At 43.5% G+C, this 17,417-nt stretch overlaps 1 protein-coding gene across 7 annotated transcripts in view; it reads left to right on the top strand.

Moving 5' to 3' along the window:
• SCN8A (sodium voltage-gated channel alpha subunit 8) overlaps positions 1-16,267 on the top strand; it is a 56,775-nt gene extending 40,508 nt beyond the window's left edge. For 6 of the 7 annotated variants that reach the window (XM_072847140.1, XM_072847138.1, XM_072847139.1 and 3 more), the window contains 8 exons: positions 526-680; positions 1,585-1,758; positions 9,316-9,600; positions 10,833-10,886; positions 11,863-12,000; positions 12,719-12,823; positions 13,633-13,903; positions 14,832-16,267. In XM_072847140.1, the coding sequence (XP_072703241.1) occupies positions 526-680; positions 1,585-1,758; positions 9,316-9,600; positions 10,833-10,886; positions 11,863-12,000; positions 12,719-12,823; positions 13,633-13,903; positions 14,832-15,979 (2,330 nt within the window). In that variant the 3' untranslated portion in view covers positions 15,980-16,267. Of the gene's footprint in view, positions 1-525; positions 681-1,584; positions 1,759-5,839; positions 5,963-9,315; positions 9,601-10,832; positions 10,887-11,862; positions 12,001-12,718; positions 12,824-13,632; positions 13,904-14,831 lie in introns of all 7 variants that reach the window. The other variant, XM_072847144.1, reaches the window with a different exon arrangement.
• The last annotated feature ends 1,150 nt before the right edge of the window (positions 16,268-17,417 follow it).

Genomic DNA, 17,417 nt, shown 5'->3' with positions numbered 1-17,417 from the left:
AATTTGCAAGGTGAAGGCCTTGGAGATGTAGTTGCCATTGCAAGGATCTAGATGACCTACAGGTAGGGCAAGCTGATCATTAGTACAATTGATGCCTTGAGTACTTTGAAGCAGAAGAATCTGGCTTCTGGTCGAGTTTTTTTCCCTTCTGTCGCTGGCCTCAATGTCTTTCAGTAACTGATCCATTACAGGTATTCCCATGGCAAAGATATTTTAAATGGTTCAAGGTTATTTTATCAGCAAGTTTTCCATTCCTCTTCTGTCAAGTGCATGGATACCTCGCCAAATATAACGAGCTTAATCTGTTCACGAATTGATGTTAATTCAGGTACCCAGATACAGAAGTGGCAAAAGTAATCATAAAATCCTCAAGAAAGCAAGAGTTGTAACTGAAACTCAGCGTGTTTAATACTGTTGGCATCAAAACTGCTTCTAGACAATTACAATTTTAGGTTCTTACCTTATCTCATCTGTTACCTAACAAAATTTGGGCTCATGCTCCTTTGTGCACTGTCCCCATTCCAGGTTGTATGCAGCGCTGTAAATGTTGTCAGGTCAATATTGAGGAAGGGTTGGGGAAGTCTTGGTGGACCTTGAGGAAGACTTGTTTTCTGATTGTGGAACATAACTGGTTTGAGACTTTCATCATCTTCATGATCCTCCTGAGCAGTGGTGCTCTGGTGAGTAAAATACAGAAATATGTGTAGCTCAGTTGCGTTAAGCTCGGGGACGGTTAATTGGGAAAGCTGTATGTAGGAAATTTGGTGAAAAAGAAAGCTGTGATGATTCTTACTTGGAAAACAACACAGCTCCATTGTGGTAGGTACTGTACAAAAGCCTTTATTAATGATTTTTGTTTAGTTTAAGAACGAAGACTGAAAGCCTGCAAATCTGGGTTCTGATCACAGCTTGACTAGAAACATGAGGGGTTTGGACAAAGTCAGCCCGTATCTGTGGCTCATTTTCACATTACTGAACAAGAATAATTATATTTGCCTTTCTTCACTTTCCCATCTTTGCAGACCTTCTTGACCTCGTGGTGTTAAATAGACACAAATAATCACTATGTTTGTTTGTTTTCACACAGCACACTGTTTAGTAGATAGGGTTATACAACAAACAACTTCAAGCACACATTACTCGTGAGTTTGAGGACAGAAGTCCACAACAATTCGTATCCCGCAGCAGCAGCAGCCTGGTTTTCTGTACATGCACAGCCTTCGCAGTAATTAACATTCTGATTGCCCATGAACCCAGCCCTTTTGGGTGTGCTGAGCTGCAGAGAAAACCTGCCTGCGTGTGTTACTGTAGTGATACCAGTTAATGAACATTTAGATACGAAGGCTTGTATGCAGATCCCTAAAAAGCAGAGAAGTTCTTGTGTTGTTTATTCAGGACTTTCCTTTTTTTGGTTTGGTTTTTTTTTTGGTTTGGTGTTGCAACTACTAGAGCAGATAAGGTGCACTGTAGAACAAATGCAGTTCCACTGCTCATCTCAGTATCGTTTGAATAAGCTTCTAGATAACAACATTGAACTATGGAATAAATCCGATATAATGACACGAGTACTTGGTTATTTCCCAGGCTTTTGAGGATATTTACATAGAACAGAGAAAAACCATCCGGACCATCCTGGAGTATGCGGACAAGGTCTTCACTTACATTTTCATCCTGGAGATGCTGCTGAAATGGTGCGCTTATGGATTTGTCAAGTTCTTCACTAACGCCTGGTGCTGGCTGGATTTCCTCATTGTGGCTGTATGTATCCTCTCCTCCTTACTTCTGGTTGGAAAAAAATGTTAGTTAGAAGAATGCTGGGCTAATGTTTTCTCCTGAGAAGTGTCCTAACTGAATCATACATTTAATGAGGATTCAGTCCCAGATATCTGTAAGTTTCCAAAACAAGGATAAAACCCTTGAGCCCTTTGAGTATTGCTAGCGTTTCCTGTGCAACTGTGGAATTTCTGCCCTGCAGGTGCTAATGAGCCTGCAGAGACAAAAGAGGGTTTTCCAGCCCTTGGCTCTTTTGCTCCGCTGAAAATACTGTCTCTAAGAGGCCTGCCTGCATGTTGAGCTACTGGAAGGTGTTAACAGTGGGAGAACTTGTGCAGCCATGGTATTCCTTGGTGACACCTTCTTTCTGTAATCATGTTGTTGCGTTATTAACGACGGGGGGATGATGAGGCAGGCAAAATCTTCCCATCCTACCACCTAATGAGGTCTGTGGTTCTGAACATTGGACGGATATATTTGTGAAAATCTGAGTACTTTGAAAGCTTATTATGCAAAATGGAGTTCAACATCATCCTTCTTCTGTTAAAAAGATCTAATGCCCAGGAGAGAAAAAGCAGGACCATATCAAACAACAAAGACAGCTTGCTGATGAGAGATCATAGCATGAGCAAGGGAAATGGTCGGTCTGGACAGATCAGCACATGATCGCCCTGGAATTCCCCTGCAGAACATCTTGGTAGGGAGAATAAATTTGAGAATTAAAAGAAGAAAGACAATAGAGAAAAGTGTTAGCAATAAATTTGGCTCGGAAGCACAGCAAGGGCATTTAAAATAAATGGAATTTATGCTGTCAAAAGTGGCAGAAAATTATGGAATTCAATAGGACTTGGAAGTCCAAAGAACTGCAAAAAAAGAAACTTTAGAATCCCAAGTGCTTGGATTCTTTTAAAACGTTTCATCACATTCAGTTGTGAATCACTGTCCGTAGTGAGTGCCCCAAGAGCAAGTATAAAAAAAAAAAATTAAAAATTTTTCCAAGCTTCTCATTAGGAACATTTTGAATATGATTCAGTTGTGCCAAGTTGCTGTTCAGTGACATTATCACTCTGGAAATATTTCTGAGTAGGTGGAGGAACTATGCTTGGAATTCAGGGGCAGAAGTGACTCAAGATGTCTACGTTTCCTGTGGAAAACGGATTTTTTAATTTTTGTTTTTAAAGAAGTCCTCTCTGATCCCCTTAACACCTTTCCTTTTAACACACGTCTTGAAGTAGTAACTTTTCTTTTCTGAAAATAACCCTGTATCTCTTTCACTGCCTTAAGATGAAGTACAAGTGCTAACATGGAAGCTAATGCGAGATCCCATCTATTCTTCTGTGCTGCTTTGAGGAGAATGTTTCAGCAAATGAAATTCTTTGGGGTACTGTATTAAAAAGATGACCAGCAGCTGAGCACAAAAATAGCATTCACGGTCCTTGTGCTTCAGATTGTGAGTTGCATTCCAGCTGTTGGGAACAAATGAAGTGCAGTTCAATTGACAGATGGGTCGCATTTTTCATTTGCTTCCCAAGTATCTGGCTGCTGGTGGAGTAAAGATAAGGGACTTCCCAGTCAGGTAACACATTTACAGGGAGTGAACAAGTGCATATGTACAAGGAACCTGAAATCACAGTGCTTTAGGAGAAATTTCTCTTTTCGCTTGGTATTGTAGACAGGGGAGTTGCACGTTTTTGTCTGCACAAAATCTGAAATGTGAATTCAAGATGCCAAAATATTACTCAACAAAATCTCAGCTATGCATCGTGTCCTGTATCTGTCAAATCACTTCCCCCCCCCCCCCCCCCAAATTTTCTAACGTGACATAGACGGGGTTCGAGTGAAGTCAGGATGGCAGCCGTAACTAATAGAGAATAAGCCTTTGCATCATAACAACGCTCTTGAATGTTATTTTTCAGGTTTGATAGCATTGTCAAATAACCCTCCTCCTCTGATTCCCAAAGCTTGCTGGGTGTATTTGTGAAGACAAAGTCTTTTTCTGGGTAATAATGAAGGCTTCTGCTTTTCAGTCAATCTGGAATTCCTTTTGTCTGACATCGGTGCCTGCTGTGTCTTCTGTCGGAGTGTCCCGAGAGAATAATACTGAAAAGACCCCATGAAAGCTAAAACAGCCTTTAGACATTTTACTGCCGTTGTGTTAGGTTCCTACTCGGGAGCGAGGCGTTATCCCAAGGGGAAGAAGGTCTAAAAGCGAGGATTCAGTGAAGCCCGTACCCTGTATTATATTTACAGGGTAAAACGCTGTTATTCTGTGTATAGGGACCTTTTAGCCCATACCTCCAGAGCCCATCCGTATTTTGAAATTTGGGACCGGGACTTTAACGTACTGGTGTTGCTGTGGGCTTGGTCCTGTCCTGAGTAGGCTGATCACAAAGGCTTTGTTGTAAACCTCTGGGACACCCCTGGCATGTTTTTAATCAGTGTCATTTTAAAATCAGAAAACCACATGGAAAAACCAAAGAGCCATGTTGCCATATATTGTGGCCACTTATTTTAGGGCAGATATGAAGACAGAAGAAGCGTGAAGCACATGCACAAACAGTAAAATAAGATGAAATCTCTACGTTTTCCCGCATGTTCATGCATTTGAAATCTGGTCTTGAAATTTCCCTGGAATATGCGTGGAATAAGAATTGTCCTTGTAATTAATTCCACGTTATTATCTTAATATGCCTTTTTTTAGAAAGAACGATAAATAGGAGGTGTCCTATTCTGAGAATTAAGCTAAAAAACCCCACCTGTTATAGGAGGAGGTCTCATGTTTTTCCATTATTTGTTACTGTATATTGATGTCTTTTCTTTTTTCCTTAAAAAAGGTTGACATATCTGTTCTTATCTGTGTCTGTAATGTGATACTAGCCAAAAATAGAAGATAGTGGGATGCTGATGAAATGGTGTCTGTAGATACTCTTTTACATATGGCCAAGTCATGTCTGATCTAATCTAAAGCGTTTTCCGTTGACTCGAGTGGGAAATGGACTGCTGCCCTAAACGCACGTGCCAGGTCAAAAAGTAGATGGCCCCACGCTGTCAGGCCGTTGGTAACACAGAGCTTAATCCTGCGAGTCCCCGAGCTGCTCTCAGTACCACTTGGTTAAGGATATTGAATAATTCGCAAGTGTAGAGCCTAAATGTGGTTCCAAGCTGGCAAAGAAAATAGGCTGTCTTTGTGGTTATGGTGTTGAAAAATGGATATAAGAAACCTGTCCCCAGCTGTGTCACAGTGTCAGTGTATGAGCCCGAGCAACCACGCAATCGCTGTACACCTCGGTTTGCCCATCTGTAAGACGGACTTGCCCGTCCTCGTCTTCCCTCAGAGGTGCTCGCAAATGTCACTGCAACCTCGAGCAGGCAAAAAAAGTGCATGACAGTTGCTCTGTCTTACAAGCAGAAAAAACACACCCATCCTTGGGTTTTCAGGCAGTAAAAGTTGGAATCAGCTGCCTCAGCACTGTGTGTGACGGGGTCAGTGTTCACATTTTTCAGAATTATTTTGGCAGAAGCAAGCTCAGGCACGCGTCCCATCCCTGAAGGCCATTGCCACGGATGAAGCACCACCACTCAGCGTGAGCACGGTGGCTTGCTATGCAAGTTGAGCGCAGTTTGTGCAGTGTGTGTATTTATCTGTATTCTTTCTCATAGGTACCTTTAAAATTTGTCTGGCTTAAATTTAATGGGAGCCGCTGGGATCCTGCAGACAGTAAAGGGCGAGGGTAAGGTTTTTGTCATCGTTTGGGCTCTTCCTTCCGACAGACCCCTTCTCCGTCTGTGTGTCTCTGCCTCTCTCTCACTTATCTTTCCCCTATGTTCTTTTCTTATGCCTTTCTCAACCGCATTATTTCCTTCCAGGTCGTTTCAGTCAAGTGAAGTAGGCAGCTGGTGTCATGTCTTCGGTATTTATTATGGGGGCCGCCCAGGCTGGCAGTCTGGGCTGGGCAATCAGTGCTAGGGGATTCATTCTAACAGTCTGGAACCTTTTTTTTCTTTTTCTTTTTTTCTTTCTTTTTTTCTTTCTTTTTTTTTTTCTTTTTTTCTGTTTTCTGTGTAGGTCTCTTTAGTCAGCCTTATAGCTAATGCCCTGGGCTACTCGGAACTAGGTGCCATAAAGTCCCTTAGGACACTAAGAGCTTTGAGGCCTTTAAGAGCGTTGTCCCGATTTGAGGGGATGAGGGTAAGATGCCATTAGCAGCTGATCCTTCTGCATGCCTGTGGAGCGGTTTTTTTTAAGCATGCTAGAACTGATCAAAACTGGTGGAAAGAAAATTCCAAACAGAATCATGATGCAGCTGCTGACTTGATCACCTCTACCGTGGATGTCCCCTCACCCTGCCCACCGCTGCACCCTCCCCTCTTAAGAAAGGGAGATGCATTAAGCTGCCTCATTACATTGATTACTGGCCCAAACCACATGCCATTTGTAGACGATGTTAACACTTGGCTGTTCTCATTTAGCCTGGCTTTGACCTCTAGCATCCGAGGGGGCTTCTCAGCTGTAACTTTTTTTATCTAGGGAGAATCACCAGGTGCAAAGAAGCAGAATTTGAACCACCGCAGTGTCTCCAGCCTCTCTAGGTGTTGGCCGCTGGTGGAATTGGATTGAAAGACTATGTCTGAGGGGTTTTTAAAAATGCAATCTGCCTGCAAGGGGGTAAAAGGCTGCTTCCGTTCTTGGATCACTCAGGCCTTCAGGAAGGGACTGGGGGGGAGCTCAGCTGTTTGAAAAAAAGGCTTTGGTTTAATTCCTCTTGTTGCACCTTGTTGTTCTCGGTCCAGTCTGGTGGTGACTGGAAGCCTTGTCTGATAGTGAAGCTTTTCCTTTCCACTCCCTCCCTTTTACCATGCTTTATGGTCCCCTGTCCTGTCACTGTGGAACTAGCAACGAAGCACAAGCAAAGCATTGAACTTAACAAGCTTTCCTCAAATTGTTAGACAGCACCACTGTCTTGGGGATTTGAAATTATTGCAGTGTCTCGTTACTTTGCCACTAATATTCTGTATTTTGGTGCTTTTTTTCCATTTGGGATTGAAATAGTCTTATAAGAACATGCAAAAGAATTGTATGTTTCTGTTAGGTAAAGGGGATGTTGTATTAATGGGGTTCCCAGTTGCCCTTAGAACAGTAATGTAGGTCTTTCGTGCTAAATCCCAGTTAGCTCACAATTAGAGATATTACAAGAGAGAAAATTACGTATTTTTAAAACAAAAAGGGAAGGGAGTAGCAGCCGCAGTTTTACTTCAGGGTCTGACTGGAGCAATTCCACCCGGATCCTTCTGATCTCCTTTGAATTTGCTGTAGCGTAACTGAGCACAAAATACAGCGCGAGAGAGGCAATGAGCTGATCAGGAATCCTCAAATTCCAGAGGGAGTGATAGAAATAAATGATACCATAACAAATCCAAAGAGGGTTGTTTCTTCCCTAATATGTTATCCTGCTATTATTTCTTTGTGTCAGTTAGCTTAATTCTAAACTTTATTCTATAATACAGGCACAAAGGATGAAAACTTTTCCATCGACACAAAGCCAGAGCTTTTGCTGGGCTGGGTACAGGTCCCACCTAAGAGTACGGTCACAAAGCAAAAGACCTAGCACTAAACCTGTAGATATTAAAAGCTATTTTTAAGCCGTGCTGGAGAGAAGCTGTGTTTCCCAATGCATAATCAGGAAGTTCTCATGCTTAAAGTGGGGGATTTTCACCACAGCAAAATTGGTAGAGTTATGACGGCAGCCCTGTTAGTTACCTAAACCCAATTATTTCTCCTTTGTTTTGACTTGAAGAGAAGTGTTGCTGCCCCATGCAACCAGAACAATTTTTTTGAGCCAGAGAATAGAGATTTGAAATGCCTTTGCAAAGGAAACATAAAATGTAGTTCTTTGCTTTTCTCTACTCCGTAGTAATCTGCATTTTCAAGAGCTTGCTCTGCTCTTAAATTATTCAGGAAGTTTGACAGTAATGCTATGAAACGTGCATGCATTTTTGTCAGTCTGCACACAAAAGCCATGTTCCTTCTCTCAGATCTTTTTGAATGCTGTATAAATTTAACGGACTGTAAGTGGCCGTATTTCAGGAGGATATGACACTTTTTTCGCTTCCTGTGATGAACTGGAATAAAGCAGCGTATTGATACCTGAAGGATCTTAAACCAAGAAGGCGTGCTGCTGTTGTGTCGGTGTTCAGCAGCAGAGCGTCCTGTTTGGATGAAGGGAGAATGAAAGCAAAGGCATTCTGTCTAGAGCCTGTCTGGAGGGCCTGACTCTGACCTGTGTCTTTATACCTCACTGGCTATACAGTGCTGAATTCGTGCCGTCATTTAACAGTCGTCGTGACGCTACTCACTGTCTAGATCCCTGTTGTCTTCAATTTTCCTTCATGCCCACTACGGTGGAGGACAGGTGCTTGCTGCAGAGCTTATCGTGCGTGTGGTGGTTGCATCCAGCAGACAGACGTTGTGGGAGGAGAGGGGACGCTTGATGGTGGCCAGGACCAGTTGTGGCTCAGGTGCTGCTACTTGAGGACTCCCGAATCACCCTGTAATTGAGTAGTCTTTCAAAACGAAGGCAAAGGGGTAAAAACAGTTTAGATTCTGTTCATCTATTAAAGGAATCTAAATTAGGAGATCATAATAAAAGATTTAATATCCTGCTGACCTAACTCTATTAAAAGCCTGATAGCTTACGTTTTGTCATGTGTTGGCCAGGGATGCTTAGGGACATGGTGCTCCCAAACTGTGAAAGGCTAAAATTAGGAGACAGTGGAAGATACGAGCTCTGACAAAACCCATTATCGCTTCCCGCTGTGTTTGCTGCAGTTTGGAGGAAGGAACATGGCTTTTCTGTCTTCTTGAGCCTGCATAGCTGCATGCTCAGCTGTCTGCCTGAGACAACATGATTGGCCTTGCTTAGTCACAAATATGATCTTGATGTTTACAGCGACTCACTGCTTAGTCTTAACAGAGCAATGCCGGGCTTGGTCCTGTCCCCACCGAAGTCAGTGCCACGCAGTTTGCTGGTGACCTCGGTGGGAGCAGGAGGCAGGCTTTGAAGTGATAACAGCCTTGTTTGAAAGCGGGGAATGGCCGTAAGGGCCACTGGCTGATAAGACCCATCAAATCCATGAGCAAAAGTGTCCTCAAACTTGGCTCTGAGAAAATTTTAGCTAGGAGCCTGTTTGTTACTAAGAAGAGAGTCTGAGCCTCACTCAGTAATGCCCCCTTCTCCCTTTTGGCAACTAAAATTATTTAAAATAATTGTTGTTAAACTAAAGAAGTAACAATCCAAAATCAAACCCAGTAAATCTAACAACCTGGCCTGTTTTATTTTAAAAACAGAGCTTCAGTAGGTGGCTTTTAAGCAGAATTTTTTACCGCTTGGAATAAGTTCACTGCCAACTTCTGCGTGGAGTAAATGCCACAGATCTGTCAGTGGCCTTACCTCCTATTCCCCCCCCAAAAACAGCTGTATTGATGCTTGCTGTTTCCTGCCTTGTGTTTTATACTGAAACTTTTTCCCACCCCTTCCAACACAGGTGGTTGTCAACGCCTTGGTTGGCGCTATCCCTTCCATTATGAATGTGTTGTTGGTCTGCCTTATCTTCTGGCTGATTTTCAGCATTATGGGGGTTAACCTGTTTGCCGGGAAATATCATTACTGCTTTAATGAAACATCTGAGAAGCGCTTTGAAATAGATATTGTTAACAACAAGACAGACTGCGAAGCGCTGATGCCACCCAACTCCACTGAGATTCGATGGAAGAATGTGAAAATTAACTTTGACAACGTTGGGGCAGGATATCTGGCTCTTCTGCAAGTTGTAAGTTTTGCTTTCACCATCTCCCTAGCAGTGGTAAATACAAGCTGCTTCTAATGTGTTTTGACTGCTTCCCTCTCTCCATGAAATACAGCATCCCATTAATCCCACTTGGGTTTGGGTCTGGAATAAAAGTGCCATTTTATCTTTCATCCCTTTGCCTAGTGTGGGTCTCCCAGCACAGCAAGTGTCCCCAGCTCTGCTCTCCAAAGAGTCTGCCAACCTTCCATGAGACAACAGTAAACCTGTTTAGATTCATTTATCCTAGAATCATAGAATAGTTTGGGTTGGAAGGGACCTTCAGAGGTCATCCAGTCCAAACCCTCTGCAATGAGCAGGGACATCCCCAACAAGATCAGGCTGCCCAGAGCCCCGTCCAGCCTGACCTGGAATGTTTCCAGGGATGGGGCATCTACCACCTCTCTGGGCAACCTGGGCCAGTGTTTCACCACCCTCATTATAATTTCTTCCTTATATCTAGTCTCAATCTCCCCTCTTTCACTTTAAAACCATTACCCCTTGTCTTATCGCAACAGGCCCTGCTAAAAAGTCTGTCCCCATCTGTCTTATAAGCTCCCTGAAAGGCTGCAACAAGGTCTCCCTGGAGCCTTCTGTTCTCCAGGCTGAACAACCCCAACTCTCCCAGCCTGTCCTCATAGCAGAGGTGCTCCAGCCCTCGCATCATTTTCATGGCCGCCTCTGGACCCGCTCCCACAGGTCCATGTCTTCCCTGTGCTGAGCACCCCAGGGCTGGATGCAGCACTGCAGGGGGGGTCTCACCAGAGCGGAGTCAAGGGGCAGAATCCCCTCCCTCGACCTGCTGGCCACGCTGCTTTGGATGCAGCCCAGGAGACGCTTGGCCTTCTGGGCTGCGAGCGCACATTGCCGGCTCATGTCTGGCTTTTCATCCACCAGTACCCCAGGTCCTTCTCGGCAGGGCTGCTCCCAATCCCTTCATCCCCCAGCCTGTATTGATACCAGGGATTGCCCCGACCCAGGTGCAGGACCTTGCACTTGGCCTTGTTGAACTTCATGAGGTTCACGTGGGCCCACTTCTTGAGCTTGATTCATTTCATTTAGGTTAAATGAAAAGAGAAATATTTAAGTAGTATTAAAGTTCAGTATGCAGGGCGATCAAGAGTGCCAGGGAGTCCTTGACGTAGCTGGCCCAAATCAGGTTTGTTCTTTTACTTTGGGTGAATTCTGTCTAAGAGAACATGTGTTTTCTTTGCTAGGCTACTTTCAAGGGCTGGATGGACATCATGTATGCAGCAGTAGATTCCAGAAAGGTAAAGTGCATGACCACAAACTCACCTCCCAGTGTTCACTCTGCTATTTTGCTTTGGTAAAATCAAGAGTAAAAATTGTAGAACTACGCTTATGTTATGTCTTTAATGCTGTGATTGTCTCATTTGCTCTGTTAGTGTGAGAAGTTAAAAGATGCTCAAGAAAATCCCCAAAAGGGCAGGGTTCTTCTGGTTGCTTTAGGGGCAGGGAAACTCCCGCTGGAGTAGAAATACGGAATACAATAAAGAAGAATGGAATACAATAAAGTTACACATTTCACCATCAGAATAAATTATGGGGAGGAATTAGCCAGAAGGTTGCATGGGAGCCCAGGTGTCGGTTTGAATCCAGTTTTGAAATGATGTCTGGATTGGAGCTCTTTCTTCAGGCACTTTTCTTGTTCTTGCATGCTGGAATCATGCAAATACCATTACTTCCTTTTTGCTTTCCAATTTTTTTTTCCTTCTCTTCTCTTGGTTTTGTATGAAAAGATTTTTAAATGGATTTTCTTGTCCTACACTGAATGCAGGGTTGGAAACAAGTGGTGTGACTATGTCAGGACAGTGTAAAAAATGTTGTTCTCTTTTTGATCAGCTGATGGTCTCACCTGCCCCTCTTCAAAAGAAAGAATGACATCTTCACTTTGACAGTGCTTGTCATTAAAATGATCATTTCCTTTGTGATTTGCAAATTACTACATATTTTATGGGCACTGACCTCGTTTACAGTGAAACTGTAGCATATTATATTTCTGAAAATTAGATCACCTTCCTCCTGGTATGTACATATAATATACATGCATATACTTTTGCTTTACTTCAAACAGTGTGAGGACACGGTTTTCCATATATAACTACAGCTTTATAAAGCATGACTGCCTTACGTGGGAATACCTGGAAACATGACCAATCTAATTTTGACTATATTTGTATGATGTCTTTGAAATGTCACTTATTTCTCTTCTCATCTCCCATTCAGCAAGAAGAGCAACCCAAGTATGAGGACAACATTTACATGTACATATATTTTGTTATCTTCATTATCTTTGGCTCCTTTTTCACCCTGAACTTGTTCATTGGTGTCATCATTGACAACTTCAATCAACAAAAGAAAAAGATAAGTGATCTGTATTTGCTGATTAGTAAGGGGAGCTGAGACCTGTTAGAGGAATGTTGAGTCTTCAGGCCGATGGGTTTGGTTTGGTTTTTGGTTTGTTTTTTGTTTTTTGTTTTTTGTTTTTTTCAAAATAAAGGCCAGGGACCTTCAGTCTGGGGCACAAGCCTTCCCTCTTAGAGCTGCGGGCTGCAGAACCGCTGTGACTCTCAGTGCATCACTCCCTACCCAGCCTCACTGAGACTGGCAGCCCAAAGCTTTATGTAAAACCAGATTAGACATTTTCCCTAGACTACATTTTCATGCATTTCTGGGGTTTTTTGCCTTGACTAAAATATACAGACTGGGAGTAAGATCTCTTCCTTGCCCCTCCCTCCCTCTCTCATATACTGCTTTTCTGCCCTGTAAGTCAAGCTGAGGATTTGTGTGTCTGCAGTGCCTGCTACGTGGCCCGACACCTCTGCTACCTGTTTATCACAAACGAGACAGAGGGGATGGGGAAGGATGTAGTGCAATAAGACAGGTTATTCATAGGAAGAACACTCAGTTTTCTTTAAAGGCAAATCAGTACGCCTTGGGTATTAGTATAAGTTATTTCTGTCTAAAATAGCTGCCACCAACTTCCCATATGGCAGGTACCCTCATGACTTAGCTAGGATGTTATTCCTTTCCCTTCTGGTGTATGAGCTGATTGTAACCAGTTTTCCTTTTGCCCCTTTACTTTGGAGGTCAAGATATTTTCATGACGGAAGAACAAAAGAAGTACTATAATGCTATGAAAAAACTGGGCTCAAAGAAGCCTCAAAAACCTATTCCCCGACCTCTGGTGAGTATGTTATAAAGGGAACTGAAGGAAGAAACCTGAGGAGTAGACTTTCAAAGGAGCTTCGGCTCCAAAAGCATCCTTTGTTCTAACTCATGCTGGACTCCACATCACCATGTGCTTGTCATTGTAATTCAGGTATCATCTGAGAAAGGTTAAAATGCTACCGCTGTGGTTGATGATAATCAGTTGGCTCACTCGAATCAGCCAAACCTTGTGAAAACCCTGTCTGGCTGCGAGGCTGTAGATGGAGAGTAGGAGGCCTCCTGGCATTAGTGAGCGGGACCTTGGACAATTAGACAGCCTTGTGGGTTGCGCTGATCGAGCCCTAAGCACATCTCCCTGCTTTCTGAGAGGCTTTGCATGCGATATTGGGTGAGTCCCTTAGATACTGCTGTGGATAAGGCATCCTGCTGTTCTGCCTGCTGCTGGAACTAGACTGCTGCAAGGATGCAAGAGGGGCTGTTGCAATCTAGTTCAAGGGCCCTGCAGTCAGAGCCACCACTGCAAGGCAGACCTGGCTGCTTTCTCCAGTTGTGAATGGAAGTGCATCACCCTGCTTTTGGTCTCAACAAAGAGGAAGATATGCTGCTAATAGGGTTGTGGTAGCATGCTTGCAGTATAAATAATAGCATTTTCCTGCCTTTCCCATACCTATTGAATCGTGGCTAGAGTTTGCCTTGAAAGCTTCATAAGATACTGATAAAACTATGTCCTCATGCCTGTTTCCACCAAGAGTGAAATAATGTGTTGACTAACGGTAGATTTTTGTTCAGACTTGTTTGGTTCATTGTCTCTCTCCTGTTGCACAGAACCGCATTCAAGGAGCTGTCTTTGACTTTGTTACTCAGCAAGCATTTGATATAGTCATCATGATGCTCATTTGCCTCAACATGGTGACCATGATGGTGGAGACAGACACACAGAGCAAGCAGATGGAGGACATCCTTTACTGGATCAACCTGGTGTTTGTCATCTTCTTCACCTGTGAGTGTGTGCTGAAGATGTTCGCCTTGCGGCACTATTATTTCACCATCGGGTGGAACATTTTTGACTTCGTGGTTGTGATTCTGTCCATCGTGGGTAAGTGCGACACCAGTTAGATAGAGGTCTGTGAGTGCTAGGCTGTCTTGGTGTTTGCAGAGTAGAACACATTCTTGTCTTTGAAGGTGATCTATAGGTACCAGGACTTCTAGGTTCTCTTTTTAGCCTTGTGAAGAGACCGTGGCAGAATTTGGCAGCTCGAAGTCCTGACTAATGTGCCCTCCTCCCTCTGTTCTGGCATTCATTTCCAGTTGTATGGAGTAAGACACTTGACAATTACTCTCCCTGTCTTTAAAAACAGAAATTTTACTCACCTCATCAGAATGTTATAATGCTTACTAACCACTGAAAATAGCATTGCAGTGCTTCCTACATCAGCATGTGATTTGCACTCTTGTTTTCAGTTTGGCTGAATGTTGAATCAACCAGTTTCCTCCAACAGGGTTTTGGTTTCTAGCAGCTAATCTGTAAAATATGCATAACCTCAGAAATACAACAGGGTCACTCAAAAAGCTTGGCTGGCTGCAGCTCTGCCCAGGCATACAAAACACCAACAGTTAGAGACTGTCCTGCAGTATAAAACTCAGATCCAGGTTTGTCTGCTGCTAGAAATAAGATCTGTCTTAGATATTTTTAGCGTCTTCAAAATAGAGTCCATAGCCTGACTCCCATGGCAGAGTTAGGCACCAAGAGCTAGACACCTCCAGGAAACGACTCATCCATCCTTATCCAGGTGAACGAATCACTCTGTAGTTGTACCTCTCTCCCTCTCCGTTTCGGAGAACTACTTTGGGAGCCAGAGCAGCTAGCTCAGACTTAGCTGCCAGAAGGTGAGGCCTCTTAATCACAGACCCCCTTTGAAAATCGGACCAAGGTGTTCTGTGTTCCCGGTCCCTTGACTACGTTCAGAAGGAGCAGCAGGCTGCACGTCTCCATTGTCACACTTGTCCCTTCTCTTCTTCTTTAGGAATGTTCCTGGCTGAAATCATTGAGAAGTATTTTGTGTCGCCCACTCTCTTCCGAGTCATCCGACTGGCTCGCATTGGACGTATCCTGCGTTTGATCAAAGGAGCCAAAGGAATCCGCACCTTGCTTTTTGCCTTAATGATGTCCTTGCCTGCCTTGTTCAACATTGGCCTCTTGCTGTTCTTGGTCATGTTCATCTTCTCCATCTTTGGCATGTCAAACTTTGCCTACGTCAAGCATGAGGCTGGCATAGATGATATGTTCAACTTTGAGACCTTTGGCAACAGCATGATCTGCTTGTTCCAGATCACCACATCAGCTGGTTGGGATGGCCTACTGCTGCCAATCCTAAACCGGCCTCCAGACTGCGACCTAGACAAGGAGCACCCTGGGAGTGGTTTTAAGGGGGATTGTGGGAACCCTTCAGTAGGGATATTTTTCTTTGTGAGTTATATCATCATCTCCTTCCTGATCGTGGTCAACATGTACATTGCCATCATCCTGGAGAACTTCAGCGTGGCGACGGAGGAGAGTGCAGATCCACTAAGTGAGGACGACTTTGAGACCTTCTATGAGATCTGGGAGAAATTTGACCCCGATGCCACACAGTTCATAGAGTACAGCAAGCTCGCAGACTTTGCTGATGCTTTGGAACATCCTCTCCGCGTCCCAAAACCCAACACCATTGAACTCATTGCCATGGACCTGCCTATGGTAAGTGGAGACAGGATCCACTGTTTAGACATCCTGTTTGCCTTCACCAAACGTGTCCTGGGGGACAGTGGAGAGCTGGATATACTGAGACAACAGATGGAGGAAAGATTCGTGGCATCCAACCCTTCCAAAGTGTCTTATGAGCCTATCACAACTACGCTCCGGCGTAAGCAGGAAGAAGTTTCAGCGGTGGTTATCCAGAGGGCTTACAGGGCTCGTTTAGCAAGACGGGGCTTTATTAGCCGAAGGCCTGTCTCCACAAAGCTGGAAAACGGAGGAACAAACAGGGAGAAAAAAGAAGGCACCCCATCTACGGCGTCTCTCCCATCATATGACAGTGTTACCAAACCTGAGAAGGAGAAACAGCAACGGGCGGAGGAAGGAAGACGAGAAAGGGCGAAAAGACAAAAAGACGTCAGGGAATCCAAGTGTTGAGACAAAATAATAGAATTGTACAAATTAAAATATTTGCAAGTGAAAAGATTGTTTACAAACTTCATGAAATATATCAATACAGAACAGCTGTGGAGACACTTACCTGAAGATCTTATACCAAACATAGTCTGCTTACTGTGTGACAGCGTTGCATCTAAAGCAGTGACCCACCACCTGTTTAAAGGACCCTTGTAAACAAACATTTAAACACAAAAAAGGAAAAAAAATGGATTTTCTGTTGTTTGGGCAGGTGGATACTGCATGTTCCACATCAGTCAATGCAACTTAGGACAAACAAGCAAAATAAAACACACACACACACACACACAGAAACAAAACCCGCTGCTGGGATTCATATATTTTCCAAAGCAGCCAAAAATGGATTTTATTTTCCCATTTTGTTGATTATTATTGAAAGAAAACCCAGAAGTCACAATGTTAAAGGGTTTGTTCATGCAAAACTAGATTTGCATTTAGTTAAGCAGCAAAAAAAAGGGAAAAAAAAAAAGAAAAAAAGAAAAAAGTTAAAACAAGTAAAACAAAAAAAAAAAAAAGGAAAAAAGAAACAAACCACCCATTTAGCCCATGCCATTTAATTGTCATAGTTTATTTGATATTTATTATCTGCATTCTACTTTCTACATGGGCTTTACTTGGTTTGGGAGATGGGGTAATCAGGTACCTTCAGCCTGGAGACAGCTCAGGCTGATTCCCCCCAACAAAAAGTGCTCGTTCAATGCATAGAAACGATTTGCATGATGGCATGCCGTGACCAGGAACCATGCATGAGGAACCATTAAACCACAAGACACTCGATAATCTGTCCACAGCAGTGTGTTAAGCCATAAATTCGAGGCACTCCACTGACTACCGTACACTGTATTTGGAGATAAACTTTAACAATAATCGTGCCCTTCACCGGTACTTCCCAGTTCTTAGCGATCTTTCGTAGACCCGCCAGTAGGAGAAAAAAAACAAAAACAAACCAACACAAACCAAAAGAAACAAGCAGATGAAGTAATTGTGTGTGTATGTTTAACAACTTGTCTTTTTTTTTCCATACAGCCATCTTTTTGCACACTGAAATATAACAAAACTAAATGCTGCTCTGGACCTCATCCAAGGGGAGGTGATAAAAACTGAGAATGGCTTGTTATACTATGTCATTGTCAACCCAAAATCTAGGGCTCCAATACCGGTCAGTAAGTTCATTTGTATCCTGCAATATTTATCATTAATATTAATTATTATTCAGCCTCCATCCTGCAGCATTAGACACTTGTTTTTGTAGAGATAAATGCTAAGAAAAGGAGCGTGTTATCTCTGCTGGTAGAAATTTGGGGAGCTTACCCAAAGCAATCCCGCTAGCGGGGCTGGGGGCCGGGGAGGGGACTCGCAGCGTCCACTCGTCCCGCGGCCATCGGGATTCCCGCTGCGG

Source organism: Ciconia boyciana, chromosome 27, assembly GCF_034638445.1.
Source record: "Ciconia boyciana chromosome 27, ASM3463844v1, whole genome shotgun sequence".
Classification (NCBI taxonomy): Eukaryota; Metazoa; Chordata; class Aves; order Ciconiiformes; family Ciconiidae; genus Ciconia; species Ciconia boyciana.
This window is presented reverse-complemented; position numbering and strand designations above follow the sequence as displayed.